The sequence below is a fragment of the Macrobrachium rosenbergii genome, chromosome 56 (genome assembly GCF_040412425.1).
Source record: "Macrobrachium rosenbergii isolate ZJJX-2024 chromosome 56, ASM4041242v1, whole genome shotgun sequence".
Taxonomy (NCBI): Eukaryota; Metazoa; Arthropoda; class Malacostraca; order Decapoda; family Palaemonidae; genus Macrobrachium; species Macrobrachium rosenbergii.
In genome coordinates, this window is record NC_089796.1 from 41,296,564 (window position 1) to 41,314,448 (window position 17,885).

Here is a 17,885-nt window from a genome sequence, read left to right on the forward strand (position 1 = left end):
ACTCAATTTATAACCTTATTCTGGTGTTTAGCTATCTGGTTATTTGAATATTATCTAGCGCTCTGGTGTCCCAAAAATTCACTAGGGTTCCCCATCCAAGCCCCATAGGCACCAGCGTTTACCACTGATGTCAAGGAAACGGTGTCAAGTGTTTATGGGTACAAATATTTTGCAGATTTAACACAGGAAATGGGCAGTTTGTTTACAGAAGTGACTCAGCAAATATTGAGATGGCATCATTCGTCCACTTTTAAAGTGTTTTAAGTAAAAGTTTCGAGAGCTTCAGGGCAGGTAAGTTAGCACCACGCATGGCTAAATCTTAACGAACCTCTGTTTCATCGGAAAGATGCCATCATTTCATAATTTAGGAGAAAACTGTTACTTTGATAGGAACGTAGAGGTCTGGGAGTGCTGTGTAGAGGGGACACAAGCCTCACTGATGCTGACAGGGGGTGCGTTCAAATGCATTTTCTGGAAGTGTCCAAACAACGTAGGAATTACACAGTGTCTCACAGCCCAAGCGTTTACCCTAGTGGGTGAGGAAAAACACAAAACGAGAGCAAATACAAAGACATTAGTCCCATGGATAGTTCTCATCCAGATTAAGATGTGTTTATGGAACATATACAAACTAATATTATGTAACAGGGCCGGATAAGGATTTGGAATGCTAGGAAAGGTCAGGTTAGGTGCGGCTGGTTGGGTTATTTGCTATTGAATCAACCGTCAGAAATGAGCACAAATTAAAAAACAAATGGGTGAGGTTTTATGTAGAACCATTATCGCAACTTCCTAAGTTTTAATGTGTGCTCACGTTTGTTTTACGAATTTCAAAATGTCTCTGCAAAATAGCCGGTATCACACAGCGTCTGTGATTGCAGGTCTAATCTACAACTGACATGGGAAAAATAAGTTTACACTACTTAGTTTACCAGAACTGCACATCATGGTAGATAATTTAAACGTCCTCGTCAATACAGGTACCACTCTTGAAGGCGTAATTCTTGACTTCAAAAGAGACGAAATGCGAAATTCCAACATCTCAGAATAGTATTAGTAGTAGTAGGCGAGATTTGCCTCTGTAACGGCTTCCTTGCTCGTTTTATTCCTCCTTTGGGTTTGTATAAGTTTTTTTTTGTCCCTGCAATGCCATAAATCTTTTATAAATTCTTTCCTATTTTCAGTTTCTCCCTTCAGCAGATCTGTAAATAAAATTATATTATTTATCAATTCCTCTTTATTTTCCTGATATGGCTGCTGCACAGATCCATATCTATCTATTTCTAATCTCACTATATTCTGGGCAGTAGAGTAAGAAATGTTCTAAGTTTTCATTTTTTTTCTTCACAATACAAACATTTTGTATCTTCCCCGTTTAGCCTATTCCTATCATTTAATCCTAGTGTGCCTGTGAGAGAGGTGCGAAATAATGAGCAGGAAGACAGGTACTGCTAGTTTACTGATGTTGTTTCAGATTTAGCTGGCCTTTTGCCAGCACGGGCTCTTGCTCCTCGAGCAGCCCGTAAAGTTCATTGATTGTTGTTTTAGATTTAGCTGGCCTTGTGCCAGCACGGGCTCTTGCTCCTAGAGCAGCCCGTAAAGTTCATTGATGTTGTTGTTGTTTTAGATTTAGCTGGCCTTGTGCCAGCATGGGCTCTTGCTCCTAGAGCAGCCCGTAACTCTATGTTGATGATGAGTCCGTGAGATGGGTAGGTTGGATGAAAACTTTATTATGATGCATGAAAGTGATTTTGGTGGGGGTGATTTTTGGAATGAAAAGATTTAACAGGCACGGTTGCAACCTCTTTGAACCCTAAGGTATCCATCAGATGAGGATAAAAGTATGATAGCAGTGAGTGTTGGCTAGTGGGAAAGACCAACAGATGGAAAAAAGAAGAATCAAGTAGTAGGCACAGGTAGCTAGTATGCTAGCTCGTGGTGATCTAAAGCCATATTCCTTGTCCGGTCCTAATTCTTGTGTCTGTATCATCTGTATGTGTTTTGTGTATTTGTCGGGTGTTGATTGTGGTGGATGGAAGGTGGTTTTGATAGGGGAGGGAGTGATTTCTAAAAGAGTCAGCAGCTAGAGATGAATGGTATGGCTTTTGATTTGTTGTCTGGGTCGGGTCTGTTGTGTCTGATTTAATAATTGGAAAGGAGAGTGGGTGGTTAAAGGTTTGGATTCTTTAGAGTTACCATGGTGGTGGGTAGGAACATAGGAAGCCTGCAAATTCATGGATGTTTGTCAGTATGTGCTTTGTTATTTGGGTAGCTGTTCTTTCATTTCCTTCATAACTTGTTCTTAACTGTTCTGTTTCTGTACAGTCAAGAAGGTAGTGTTCAAGGGGTTCTTCTGGGATTGTTTCACAGTACTTGCATGGTTGAGGGTTGTCTACTATTCTTTGCCATGTGCAAAGGTATCCTAGCCTTAGCCGATGGATTATGACTGCTAGGGCCCGTGACATGTCTTTGGTTAGCCTATATTGTGTGGTTTTATGTTTACGGTGTCCATGTACCATTTGGCGGTTTTTGAGCCACTGAAAACAGCTCTTCTGACTTTGCTTTTCTCCTGCAGTTAGCAGTGTGCTGTTACCTTGTTTTTCATTTGTGTGAGCGAGGGGGTGATTTTGATACTAATGTTGCTGTGTAGCAAGTTCATTGATGTTGTTTTAGATTTAGCTGGCCTTGTGCCAGCACGGGCTCTTGCTTCTAGGGCAGCCCGTAAAGTTCACTGATGAAGTGAACTGCTTATAAAGCGGCATGCGGACGTCTGCGTACTTTGCAGAGACCGCGGGTACAAAGATTTACAGTGACCTGAGGTCAAACTAATTCTCTACAAAAACAGGACAGGTTCGTACAGAAAACATAGTGATCAATGATGTCTGGTGCATAACATAAATACTTCGTTACATGTACATAAAGCATGATCATTTGAAAAGACAATAAAATATACAATTTACAATTATGGTGGAAAACATTTGTTCTGGCCGACGCCAGGTCGATGTGAAGGCACCGCAGAAACCAGGATGTTCACTATAGAGAACGTGTTGAGTGGGGACTTTACAATACCCCCCCTTCCAAGACGGAGGTAACGTCTGATCAAAGCAGGTATGTACTGGGGCGATGAAGGGGACCTCGCTTCCTCTATGTCAACTGGAGAGGGTGGTCGCCTTCCTCAGCGCCCTCTGGAGCAGTTTGTTGGGATGCCTTCCTGTCTGGTTTCCGGGTTTTTCGGGGATGCCCACGCCTCTTTCCTGCGCACGGGGCTGTCCGAGAGGGTGCCACACCCCGCGGGAGACTTTGGGGACCGCCTCCGACATCTTCCTCCAGGAATGTGGGTTTGAGACGATCTACAGATATCCAATCTTCCGCCATGGACGGCTACTCATAATGCCTTCTTGTTCCTTTCCAGTACAAGGAAAGGTCCTCTGTAATTTGGGTCTAGTTAATAAATGGGTGCACATCGTCCCTGACGAAGATGTGGGTGGCGGAGGATAGCCTGGGGGGCATGAAGGGGGACGTCCTGTTGGTGAATGTCCTTTGGCAGGGGGCGAACTTTCCAACCCTGTCACGGAGTCTCTGCGTCCCTGTGTCGTCCCTGTCTTCTGCAACAAGTTTCCCCTGGACTACCAGGGTTTCCCCGTAGACTTTTTCCGTTGAGGAGGGGTCGCCGTTGGCTCTGGGGGCGGTTCTCAACCAGAGGAGGACCCAGGGCAGCTGGTATTTCCAATTCTCGGAGGAGCAACGAGCCATGAGGGACGCCTTCAGAGACCTGTGGAACCTTTCCACCATTCCGTTGGCTGCAGAGTTGTAGGCAGTGGTGCTGTGGTGAGTGGTCCCCATCAGGCGTGCCAGGGCAGTCCACAACTAGGACAGGAAAGCGGGTCCTCTGGCTGTTGTTATGTGGTCTAGGACACCGAACCAGCTGATCCAGCTGGAGAGGAGTGCTTCCGCGCACGCAGTAGAGGTGGAGCGGTCGACGACTGTTAGAAGGTGTCTGGCTCCTCCTGATGGGGGAAGAGGACCTACTACATCGACGTGGATGTGCCCGAAGCGTCTCTTTGGCTGGGGAAACTCACCGACTCCGGATTCAGTGTGCTGCCCTACACTGCCTTGCCCAGGCCGTGGCGTCCTTCCGTATGCCGTTCCAGACGAACTTCTCTGTCAGTAGCCTCTCTGTTGTCCTTCTGGAGGGGTGGGATAGGCCGTGGATGACGTCGAAGACCAGCTGACGTCTGGAGGCGGGTACCTGGGGGCTGGAGCGTCCGGTGCTAACATCGCTCAGTAATGTTGATCCTCCTGAGCTGAAGGACACATCCTTCCACTACAGCGACGCGATGGCTGTACGGTAGGCAGGGGTCTCAGGGTCAGCAGCCTGTTCACGGGTGAGGTCCTCATAGTCGATCCCAGGTTGTACCGAGTCGATCTTGATCCTCGAGAGGGCGTCAGCTACCAGGTTCTTCCTGCCAGGGAGGTATTTGATGGTGCAGGTGAACTCCGCAATGGCCGTGAGGTGCCACTGCTGCCTAGTAGACCATGTGTCCCCCAACTTCGTGAAGGCGTGGACCAGCAGCTGGTGGTCGGTCCAGATTGTGAAGGGCGTTCCCTCCAAGAGGAACTTGAAGTGCCATACCGCTTGGTATGCTGCGAAGAGTTCCCTGTCGAAGGTGCTGTAGCAGGACTCGGTGGGGCGTAGCCTCCTGCTGAAGAAGTCGATGGGCTGAGGGGTTCCCCTGATGACTTGCTCCAGGACAGCTCCACAGGCGGCATTGCTGGCGTCCGTTGTCAGCTGGAGGGGGGTGTTGGGGTTCTGGTGGGCCAAAGATGTTGCTTTGGTGAGGGCAGCCTTCGTCAGGAGGAAGGCTTGTAAAGTCATCTGTAAAGTCATTTGTGAAGTCTCTGCTGAACGCAATGTTTATAAAGTCTCTGCTGAGCAAGTTTTCTATGGAGACGTCCCATTTTCTTTACCTCTACAATTAGTCACGCCTAACATGCCAGGTCATGCACATTCAATCATTTAAACTATGTATATAACTGTTTACCTGTTGTCAATTGTGTATCTTGTATTTCTTCTTTCACAGGCATCAAGATTGTATTCAATTTTAGTTGTCTATTTTCACATTATAAAGTATACTCGTTCGCTGTATTTATTGTTAATCATTATCGACCTCAGGTCACTTATGCTCCCATTGTATTCCGCGACACGACGCCAATCTGCCGCTATATAAACCGCCTGGATCTTGAATAAATCAGCAGTACTCTTTTACCTGCTCGTTTTTTTGCACCTCTTACAGTGGTGATCCTGGAGTGGTTCCCGGAGCCATTAGCGGACCCATACGGTGACTCAGTCTTGGCTCCAGGAACTTACTCGCGCCCTTAGCGGACTAATTACGGTGCTGTAACCAGTGTTTGGGCGTGCTGACTCTCGTCAGCAAAATTACCAGCGTCATTAGCGGACTTACACGGCGCGCTTCCAAGTGTGTTTTGACGCGAGTACCCCACTCCAGTTAAGAGGGCAAAGAGCGAGCATGGACACGGACATCCCTCCCTCATGCAGTTAACCACTAACCTCTCGGATTCGGATGAGGCCCGCTACAGCACCTTCGACAGGGAACTCTGCGCAGTGTACCATGCAGTCTGGCACTTCAAGTTCCTCCTGGAGGGCACGCCCTTCACAATCTACACGGACCACCAGCCGCTGGAACACGCCTTCACCAAGCAGGGGGATGCATGGTCTTCCAGGCAGCAGCGGCATCTCTCGCCATCGCCGATTTCACCTGCTGAATCAAACTACCTCCCCAGCAGGAAGAACCCCTGGCGGATGCCCTCTCCAGAGTAGAGCTAAATGCGGTGCAGCTTGGGATCAACTACGAAGACCTTGCCAGGGAGCAGTTCGCCGACCCAGAGACCCCAGCCTACCGCACCACCATCACGTCCCTGAAGTGGAGGGATATGCCCCTCGCCCCCCGGGGCCCAAGTCTCCTCTTCAATGTCAGTACCGGCCAGCCCTGCCCCCTGGTGCCAGCCTCCCGCCACTGCCAGGTATTCGACGTCATCCACGGCCTCTCACACCCCTCCAGCAGGACAACGGCAAAGCTGCTGTCAGAGAAGTTCGTTTGGCACGGAGTGCAGAAAGACGTGAGGATCTGGGCGATGCAGTACCTGCAGTGCCAAACCAGCAAGGTGGGGTGTCACACCGAGTCCAGGGTAGGCAAGTTCCCGCAACCAGAGCGGCGCTTCAGCCACATTCACATCGACGTCGTCGGGCCCCTTCCCCTATCAGGCAGGTCCAGGTATCTCCTGACGGTGGTCGACCGCTCAACGAGGTGGCCCAAAGCCACACCAATGCAAGAAGCCACCACCAGCGCGTGTGCCGAGGCCCTGCTCTTCAGCTGGATCAGCCGCTTCGGCGTCCCAGACCACATCACAACCGACAGGGGTCCTGCCTTCCTGTCCGAATTGTGGTCCGCCCTGGCTCGGCTGCTGGGGACAGTGCATCACACCACCACGGCCTACAACCCAGCGGCCAATGGCTTGGTCAAGAGGTTTCACAGGTCCCTGAAGGCGTCCCTTATGGCCCGCTGCACCGCCGAGGACTGGAAGTACCAGCTGCCATGGGTCCTCCTCGGGTTGAGAACCGCCCCCAGGGCCGACGGCGCCCTGTCCGCAACTGAGAAAACCTACGGCGAGTCCCTCGTGGTCCCGGGTGAGCTTGTGACAAAGGATCGCCACAACCCATCGGTCCAGAGGCTTCGCGACATAGTCGGTAAGTTCGCCCCTGTAAGCAGACATACACCGACAGGTCGGCCACCTTCACGCCGCCAGGGCTGGCCTCCACCACCCACGTCTTCGTCAGGGATGACGCCGTCCGCCTGCCACTGACCAGGCCCTACAGGGGACACTTCCGCATGCTGGAGCAGAACAACAAGGCGTTCCTGCTCGCACTTCATGGGAGGAACGATTGGGTGTCAATAGACCGGGTCAAGCCCGCCCTCCTGGAGGAGGACACAGACGCCACCACATCGCACCCTCCACCTGGTCAGCTTTCGCCGCAGCCGGGCCCGTAAGAAAATGGGATGCGGGCATCCGGCCGCCCCAGCCCGGAAAATACCCTCCCCACCCGCAGTCAGGTACCCCGACACACAGGGCGTTCCCTGGGGTCACACAGCCGTGGCCCCCTTCAGCGCCCCAGCAGATACGCCGACTAATCAGACATTACCCACGTCTTTTGGGGGGGAGTATTTGTAAAGTCATCTGTAAAGTCATTTGTGAAGTCTCTGCTGAACGCGTTGTTTGTAAAGTTTCTGCTGAGCAAGTTTCCAGTGGAGACGTCACATTTTCTTTGCCTAACATGCCAGGTCATGTACAGTCAATCATTTAAACTATGTATATACTGTAATTGTTTACCTGTTGTCAATTATGTATCTTGTATTTTTTCTTTTACAGGCATCAAGATTGTATTCAATTTTAGTTCTGTCTATTTTCACATTCTGAAGTGTACTCGTTCGCTGTATTTATTGTTAATTATTATCGACCTCAGGTCACTTATGCTCCCATTGTATTCCGCGACACGACGCCAGTCTGCCGCTATATAAACTGCCTGGATCTTGAATAAATCAGCAGTACTCTTTTACCTGCTCGTTTTTTTGCACTTCTTACAGGCTTTCTGCTGGTCAGGGGCCCACACTAAGGATTTTGGATGTCCCTTGAGGACCTCCGTCAGGGGGACCATGATGTGAGCAATCCCTGGGATAAATCTTCTGTAGTAGTTGACCATCCCGAGGAATTCTTGTATGGCCCTGATGGAGGTAGGGGTGGGGAACTTCTTGACGTGCTTCGACCTTCGACAACATTAGGCGGACGCCCTTGGGGGATATCACGTGGCCCAGGAATTCCACCTTCTCGACGCTGAAGGTACACGTGTCGAACCTGACGATGAGGCCACTTTCCTGCAGGCGCTGCAGGACCTTCCAGATGTGTCGCAGGTGTTCCTCCCGGGATCTGGAAAAGATTAGGATATCATCGACGTAGCAGACACAGAAGTCCAGGTCCCCCAGGATGCTGTCCATCAACCTCTGGAAGGCAGCACCAGCGTTCCTCAGGCTGAAGGTGGAGAAGGCGAAGACGTAGGACCCGAAGGGTGTGATGATGGCAGTTTTGGGGATGTCCTCTGGCGCTACTGGTACCTGAAAATATGACTTTAAAAGATCCATTTTTGAGAATATTTTGGCCCTGTGGAAAGAGGCCGTCAGGTCTTGCATGTTTGGCAGGGGGTCGTGGTCGGGCACTGTTGCAAGGTTCAGCTGCCTGTAGTCGCTGCAGGGCCTCCAGGTGCCGTCCGCTTTCTGCACCAAGTGAAGGGGGGAGTCCACAGGCTGGGAGCTTTCCTGCATATGCCCATCCTCTCCATCTCAGTGAAGGCCTTTTTGGCCTCCTGAAGGCGCTGCGGGGGAAGCTGTCGGAACTTTGCGTGCATTGGGGGCACCCTTCGTTTTGATGTAGTGGTATATCCCATGTTTTGCAGGAGCCCTGGGCATTTGGTGGAGCTCGGGTTTGAAGACCTCTGAGAACTCCTTCAGGAGGGAACCATACTGGTGGGGCATGACAGAACAGATGGCGGGCTCCTTGGAACCCAGCAACAAGGGCAGGGACTGGCAGGAGTCGGTGTCCAGCAGGCGTTTGTGGCCGACGTCGACTGCCAGTCCGAAGTGGGCGAGGAAGTCCGCCCCTAGGAGTGGGGTCCTGACGTCAGCGATGATGAATTTCCAGCTGTACCTCTGGCCAAGGATGGAGATCGACAGGAGCTTGGTGCTGTAGGAGAGGATGGGGACCTGTTTGGGGCAGTCAGGGAGGCAGCTCCAGTCTGGGCGGAATGTGGTCCTCTCCTGAAGATGGAAACACTGAAAGCATGGCTCCAGTGTCGACCAACATCATCAGGCCGGAGATGGCGTTGCGGACGTAGAACCCTACTGGTAAGGGGCCCCTGGATATTTCTGCTGCTGCTGCCATGGCAGCCTGTGGGGCTGGCCACCACCTCCTCCGTTTTTTTGAAGGAAAGAAAGGGCAGGGGCTGATCTGGGCAGCTCTCCCAAACCCCCTGTGGTAATAGCATAGCCCCGCCCATTCCTCTTCTGCTGGTGGGACGCTGCTCTGCAATGGACTTTGATGGGCTTCTGGTGGCGGGGTCCTCTGGCAGGAGGCAGTTGGTGGAGGTGCAGGTGTGGTCGCCTCTGCCTTTGTGGAATCCGTCAGCTGCTGTGCTAACCTGATTAGGTCCTCAACCGGCAGGGTGTCTGATCTGCCCACGACCTCTGGCAGTAGCTGCAGAGATCTCCCTTGACAGGCTGATTTTTGCTTGCGCTGCTGTCCATCTCAGGGAGGAGGAGAGGAGGGTGTGCTACATTTCCAAGAGGTTTCCCTCCTGCTGAGGGTTGAGGGCAAGGTCGAGGGAGTGGGCAGCTCTCTTGGAGACCGGCAGGGAGCAGGTCTCGACGAGAGTGGATTTTAGTTCTTGGAAGGTGGCGGGGACCGACGTTGTCAATAACCACGCGGCAATCTTCCTGTACATCTCCTCCGGGAGGGCGTTGATGGCGATGTCCGCCTTCAACACCTCGTCGTTTAGGCCTGCTACCCTGAACTGCCCCTCGACCCTGTAGAACCAGGGCGCTGCGTTTTCCCTGGTAAATGGCGGCAGCCTTATGTTAAGGGCCATCTTTGGTTGGTCCGTCAGGGGGTCATTGTGTGGGGTGCAGGTACCGGCGTGGAGGTGCGTTTGGGGGTTGTGAGAGGGAAGTGTCTGCCTCTGAGGTTCGCGGTAATTTGTATGTGGTTGGGAATGTCCGCATCCATGCTCATTTCACGCTCTCACTTGGAGTGTGAGGGAATACTCACGCCAATACACGCTGGGGGAGCGTGCCGTGTGGGTCTGCTAATGGCGCTGGTGATCTGCCAATGGGGGTCGGTAAACGCCCGAACGCTTTGTTAGAGCACCGTAGTTAGTCCGTTAGGGGTGTGGGTAAGGTTCATCACGCCAAGACTTGGTCGCCATTTGGGTCCGTTAATGGCTTCTGGGAACCACTCCGGGGTCACCACTGTGAGAGAGGTGCAAAATAATGAGCAGGAAGACAAGTACTGCTAGTTTATTGATGAAGCGAGCTGCTTATAAAGTGGTATGCGGATGTCTGTGTACTTTGCAGAGACTGTGGGTGCAAAGATTTACAGGTGACCTGAGGTCAAACTAATTCTCTACAAAAAAGGACAGGTTCATATAGAAAACATAGTGATCAATGATGTCTGGTGCATAACATAAATACTTCGTTACATGTACATAAAGCATGATCATTTGGAGAGACAATAAAATATACAATTTACAATTATGGTGGAAAACATATGTTCTGGCTGACCCCAGGTCGATGTGAAGGCACCGCAGAAAACGGGATGTTCACTATAGAGAACGCGTTGAGCGGGGACTTTACATGCCTAGTCTAGCTCTACTGATCACCATTTTTTTTTCCAGTGTTATCACACCAGATGTCTCCTCCATGAAGGGATGTGAAACACCTTAACAACGAAGCAACTTCGTCATCGTTATTTTTGTCTGACAACCGCCCTCAGCAAATTCAAGGATTATTGGAGAGGTGGCTACTTGCAGGCACTACAGGAGTGCCATGATTCAAGGGAAGCAGCAATTGTGCCTCTTAAGGCAGGCAGTGTCGTCCTGATCAAGATTGAATCCAGAAAACGCAGAGAATGGCCACTTGGGAGGGTCCTTACAGTGTATACTGGCCCCCAGGGTGTGTCGCAATCAGCCAAGGTCCTTTACAAAGTGGAGGCGCATCTGCGTGCAATTAATCACATTGTTCCCGTAGAAATGTTCGACGAAGAAGAAGACCCAGACGCCGAGAGAGCAGTAGAGGAAGGAATTATGGATGACCCGATCGATTTAGGTGTGCATGATAGTTGAGAGACAGAAGGACTCAATGGGAATGTGTTCGATGTCATACGTAATGATAGTAGCGAGCTTGCTAAGGGGATGTGAAGGGGAAAGTACTGGATGAGCCAGGCCACACAGAAAGCAGCCCTTGCACAGCGAGAAAGAATGGCTCAGTGGATGTGGGAAGGGACAGTGTAGGACAGAAAAAATTGCGAGTGAGGTGAACTGTATACAAGTGTGAGTCGTAAGGGATCCTTGAAGGAGAGAGGTGAGTGGAGTGCACTTCGCAAGTTCCTGATGAATCGGTACTCTGAGTGCAGGGCTATGGTGAAGAATGTACGGTGTTCAAGAATGATGTAAACTCATCGCTAATGATCATATTTGCTCCCTTTTTTATTTGAAATGTTGACCATGTAAGGTATTGAATATTTTAGTAAGGTAGTGCTTTATTGTATTGGAGAATGTCTCAACAGGATTGGGGCAGCTGAGTTGATAATTGTTGTTGCATAGATTAAGAGTGGCCACTCAAACTTTTTTTTTATTGCTGTTTGTTGTCACATCTGACCCAGCTTCAACAGGGCCAGGTTGGAGTTGGGCCAAGCGTGAAACGCCCCCCCCCCGCCCCTGGCTATTTTTCTTCTTTCTTCATTGAGAGTTAGTAGTGAAGGTGTATAGGTTTAGTGCCTATCGTGTGAGCCCTCCACTTTGTAGGTGGGAGGATGTTGTGAAAAGTTACACTTTTCACCACCTTGCTGGGCCTCTGGGCGCCAAAAACCACATACTGTCCTTCCCGATTGCACACAAAGCCGAACGAACATACCTCGATCTCGTCTGGACAGGGCTAATGCACAATGGGACGTGTCCAGTGCGGGTAAGTAGCAATTACGCATCACTGAATGCTAATTAACGAAGCACCTGTGAGGGTGAATCTCATTTTTTTCTAAATAACGTCATTACTAATAAGTATGTGAAAATTGAGCCTTGTTGGATAAGGCATTCTAATACACAAATTGGCACAGCTGGAGAACTTTCCTGCCCTCCTTGAACGACTTCAAAGAGTGGGAGCACGCTCAGATAGCCAGCTCTTCCGATCCAGTAAACATGGGACAAGTTGTTGGTAGTAAGCACTGAAAGGTTCTTTGTTAACATCACCCGACCTATGACACAGCAAGTGAGGTAGGACAAGTGATTGAGATTTGTAAATGTGTCCACCGGGGTTCAGTTCCTACATTATCTTAAACTTGTAGTAAATATTCTGCTAATTAATATTTGATTAACGTAACGAAGCCTGCGTCGGCTTCAAGTGTAATGTGGGATTCGTTTATTTGAAATATAATTTAGCTGGGGAAAATTCCTTTATTCATACGTGGTACAAAGGCAAATGAATAGATAGTAAATATACAGCTCACAATAATGATAATAAGATTGTGTTCGTCCGACCTTAGGTTGCATGTGAACTGCAGAAAACGGGATGTTCATCATAGAGAACCCATTGAGCGGGAACTTTACACTACCTCTAACTTATCTAAATTACTAGAGATTCTATTATTTCCTACGTCTAAATTATTCACGTTACTAGAGATTCTATTATTTCCTACCTCTAATCATTTACATTGCTAGAGATTCTATTATTTCCTACCTCTAAATTATTTGCAATATTAGAGATTCTGTTATTTCCTACATCTAAGTTATTTACACTCCTCGAGAATCTATCTCATCCTAAATCTAAATTATTTGCGTTACTAGAGATTCTATTATTTCCTTCGTCTAAATTATTTACATTACTAGAGATTCTATTATTTCATACTTCTAAATTAGTTACATTACTATAGATTCTATTATTTCTTACCACTAAATTATTCACATTACCTGGGATTCTGTTATTCCCTTATATCTAAATTATTTTCATTACTAGAGATTTTATTATTTCCTACATCTAAAGTATTTACATTATTAGAGATTCTATTATTTCCTACTTGTAAATTATTTCCATTACTAGAGATTCTATCATTTCCTACATGTGAATTATTTATATTACTAGAGATTGTATTATTTCCTGCCTCTTAATTATTTACTTACTAGATATTCTATCATTTTGTACGTCCTAATTATTTACATTACTACAGATTCTATTATTTCCTATGTCTAAATAATTCACATTACTAGAGATTCTGTTATTTCCTACCTTTAAATTGTTTACATTATTAGAGGTTCTATTATTTCCCACCTCTTAATTATTTACATAATAGAGGTTCTATTATTTCCTACCTCTAAATTATTTACAATAATAGAGATACTGTTATTTACTACTTCTAAATTATTTACATTACTAAAGATTCTGTTATTTCCTGCTTATGAATTATTTACATTACTAGAGATTTTATTATATCCTACCTCTAAATTGTTTATTTTACTAGAGATTCTGTAGTTTCCTACCTCTAAATTATTTACATTATTAGAGATTCTATCATTTCCTACCTCTAAATTATTTACATTACAAAAGATTTTATAATTTCCTACCTCTAAATTATTTACATTTCTTGATATTCTGTTATTTCGTACATCTAAATTATTTACATTACTAGAGATTTTATTATTTCCTACCTCTAGCTTCTTTACATTACAAAATATTTTATTATATCATGCTTCTAAATTATTTACATTACTAGAGATTCTATTATTTCCTAACTCTAAATTATTTACATTTGTAGATATTCTGTTATTTCTTACCTCTAAATTGTTTCCATTATTTGAGAATGTTATTTCCTACCTCTAAATTATTCACATTACTAGAGATTCTGTTATTTCCTACCTCTAAATTAATTGCCTTTCTAGACCTTCTACTATAGTGGGGCAGATAAGAGTAGTTTTTTAGAAGAATCATGCAAATGATGATGCAAGCATCAAATTTGGCACTATTGTTCTCCAAGGGATACTAATCAAATCTGCCCAATTGGCCAATTGAAAATCCAAAATGGCGGCCATTTTTCAAGATGGCCGCCAAAATAACCACCCGGAGTTGATGTTTTGCTTAGAAATATTTGCAGTTGTCCGAATTACATGATCTAAGTGTGGATTCTTATGTTTTTAAGCCAGCTGGTGTATATTTTCTAGTTTATAACATGGTTAAGGCACTGTCTTAAAGGAGTGATTGTCTGGCACTACCAAGGCACATTGGTGATATAAATGCTGTGAAACTCAGCATGGGGTTCAGGAAATTTATGTTGGCATCATACTGCAACAACCTACTAGTATCCCAAATGCTGCCTAATCAAACCCAAATCAGTTAGGCAGCCGCACCTGAATGGACAGGACATGCCAGCGCAGGAGAACCGAACCAAGGATAACAGGGTCTTAGTTATCTGGATGGTGTACAGATCGCACGGGACTTATGACACTGGATAAAACGATTGGACTAGGTGTATGGCACAGTGCAAGAACCTAGTTGTATCCCATACAGGAAAGCGCCTATTGTATATTTCTGGACATAAGAGGCCTATTATACTATTACATGTACAGGATGGTAAAAGGATAAATCCTCGACCCTGAACGTCATCGTAATCATGGATGCAAACTCTACTGGACGATCATGGAAAACAGACTGGACCAAGTGTTGCCTATGTCAGGAGGTTAAGAAAGAAGATCTAAAATCTCCCCAGGCCAATCCTGCCAGAAGAGGGGATGATGGATATACGAACCTGGCAAAGAATATTCCTCTGTTTCACTCACTCAATGCGCTACCAATCAAGCTAGACCCTGCAAGACTTGACGAAGGTTCTGGGATAGAGGAAACGTTGAGAAAAAAATAAGGCACAATATCATGAGAGTTGCAGGCTTCTGTTCAACAACACAAAGTTACACCGAGCTGAAAAAGAGCAAGTCATGTAGGTACTAGTGATGAGGGCAGTAGAAGTAAGATTCCACGAAAGCTCCAAGAAACTAAAACAAAAGAATGCTTCTTCTGCGAAACTGAAGGAGGGGAGCTTAGAGAAGCAATGACAATGCAAGTGAATAGGAGAATAAATGAATGTGCCAAAACACTCAGTGATACAAAACTTCTCACCAAACTAAGATCAGGAGATGTCGTAGCCCAAGAAGTGAAATATCACCCAGGCTGTTTGGTGGCATTGTATAACCGAGAACGGGCATACCTAAACGTGTGGGAGCAAGAAAAAGCACAGGAACACTGGAAGGATGCATATCCAATTGCTTTCTCTGAACTAGTCACCTACATCTGCGAGATGAAAAATGCCAGTGAGAGGCCACCGATTTTCAAGCTTGCTGATTTGACAAAGCTTTACAAGAAGAGGCTGGAACAGCTTGGTGTTGACTCGCCTGATGTTCGTCCTACTCGACTCAAGGATCAGCTGCTTTTGCACATTCCACAGCTGCAAGCTAATTGCCAGGGACGAGAAGTTCTGTTGGCTCTTGAAACTGATGTAGATTCAATCCTATCAGAAGCATCCCGTTATGGTGAAGCGATCCACCTAGCAAAAGCCGCTGGGATAGTAAGACGAGACATGCTCTGTCAGAAGTCGAATTTCAGCAGCTATTTTCATGACAAAGACTTAGAACAGGCTGTGCCACCATCACTGCTTCAGTTTGTATGCATGTTCGAACATGGTGCAGACATCAAGTCCCAACTCCATCATGGAGTGTCAAAATCAGACTTTGCTATATCACAACTTCTACAGCACAACTGCTTCGCCAAATACAAGGAAGGAACGGATGTCCATAGGCATTCCAAGGACTGGGAGCCACATTTTGCAGTCTACATGGGCCTGTATGTGTTTGCCAAGACGAGGAAGAGACAAATAATTGAAATGCTCCATAAGAATGGGCTCAGCATATCGTATGACCGAGTCCTAGAAATCTCAGCACAGTTAGGAGAAGCAGTTGTTGCACAGTATGTGGAAGATGGAGTAATCTGTCCCCCAGTCTTGAGAAAGAATTTGTTCACAACTGGAGCAGTTGACAACATAGACCATAATCCAACTGCGACCACAGCTGAAACATCTTTACACGGTACAAGTGTGTTGATTTTCCAGCATCCAAACACAGGAAATCCTGGTGATGAACGTGAGCCACTCAAACTAGACATAGAGTAAAAAATGAGGGTTAAAAAAGTTCCAGAGCTTCCAAAAGCATACACCAATATTCGACCAGCATACATCACCAAAAACCCCAGGCCTCCTCCAGTTGCAAGCCAATCCTTACCAGTACCAGAGTCGATCAGGTCACATTTGAAAGAAGAATATTCTTGGTTGGAGGAAGTCTTCCTCACTGAGAATGTGGCTGATGCAGTCAGCATCACATGATCAGCATATCATAACACAGAAAAGGAGCCGTCCATTTGAAGTGAGCATATCGGCAATGATGCCCATGTGGCGAGACCAGGCACACTCTGTTGCAACTATCAAGCATGCCATGGAGAAGGTCCGTGGTACAGTGGCTTTTTTGAACCCACAGCAGACACCTGTAATTGTTGCTGACCAACCGTTGTATGCTCTGGCGAAACAAATACAGTGGAAGTGGCAAGAATATGGAGAGGACAAGTTCGTTGTCATGTTCGGAGGCCTTCACATAGAAATGGCTTCACTGAGATCGATAGGAACATTACTACGAGACAGTGGGTGGACCAGTGCCATTGTGGAAGCAGGGGTGGCCTCATCTGGTACATCAGAGTCTTACCTGTCTGCATCCAGTGTCACAAAGACAAGGCAAGCACACCAGATTACAGCATGCAGCTTGTACAAACTGATGAAGAAGGCATATCATGATTTCTGCTCTGAAGAGTCTAGCACATCAGAAATAACCTTTGAGGATTGGTGTGAAAAACGGAAGAGAGTCCGCAGTTCCAATTCTGGAGTCTGGTGCTGGACATGGAACTCACGATATTCACCCTCATCTGCTCATTCAGAGAAGGAGACTTCAACTTGTACCGTGAAGCACTTTCAGAATTGGTGCCTTACTTCTTTGCAAATAATGATGTCAACTATGCCCGGTGGATCATTATTCACCTCTGAGATATGATGTCACTAGAACAGCAACATTCAGACATGGCCAAGGAGTTTCACAATGGTAACTTCGTCATCCACAAGTCGAGAAGAGAATTCACTGGCATGGCGATTGATCAAGCGCACGAGCACAATAATGCAGTGATCAAAGGTGACGGAGGAGCAACTGGGTTGACAGAAGACCCGTCAGCACTTCATAGGTGGATGGTCGCTGGACCTGAAGTTAGTCATCTACTAGCTGGATACAAGGCCATGTCTGGTATGAAGGATGCCACATACAGCAGCAGACACCACGAGCAGACACTGAGTGCCCAGAAATCTTTCTTTGAAAAGGTGAAATCACTCTCTGCAGTGATGCAGGATGTGGGTAACCCATTCCAAGAAGAATCAGCGGCCCTGATGGTGTTAGATACAAAGAACATTGCAGACCCAACACTAGCTGAAATGGTAGCTACACATCACCGGCGAGGCAAAGAGCAGTTCCTATCATTTATGAAAGGACTAGAGGACGAAGCTGAAAGTCTTTTCTATCACTCAATCAAGAAGAACCCTGTTTCATTCTTCAGACAAGGAGAAAGTCCTGAAAGATGACTGTCAGTTATTCTCGTGACTGTTCATCTCAAGCCAGAACAGACAGTGTGACGTGCAAGAATTCTTCAAGCACGAGAATCAGTCATACCCTGCATCTCTCAGTGACAGTGGCAAGCTTCATGTGTCAGAAGTCACAGCTGGTTGAAATTCTTGAAGCGCAAGTGAATGTCCCAGTGGGAGAACCAAAGGGAGATACAATCATCATTGACGGCTCAGCACTTATCTATGCCTCACCTCCATGTACTTCAAAGACATTTAATGACTGCCAAAGAAGACATCATCCCAAAGGTGGAATCCTATGGTGCTCAGTACAAGTGGGTGGACATAGTCTTTGATGTATACAA

The 17,885-nt window shown here is 46.9% G+C and overlaps 1 protein-coding gene across 1 annotated transcript in view; it reads right to left on the reverse strand.

Annotated features, from left to right (window-relative positions):
• Nucleotides 1-1,082, reverse strand: part of LOC136836658 (enoyl-CoA hydratase EchA19-like) — a 302,072-nt gene extending 300,990 nt beyond the window's left edge. The window contains 1 exon segment of the mRNA XM_067101129.1: nucleotides 933-1,082. Within this exon segment, the coding sequence (XP_066957230.1) occupies nucleotides 933-1,041 (109 nt within the window). The 5' untranslated portion in view covers nucleotides 1,042-1,082.
• Nucleotides 1,083-17,885: the final 16,803 nt, after the last annotated feature.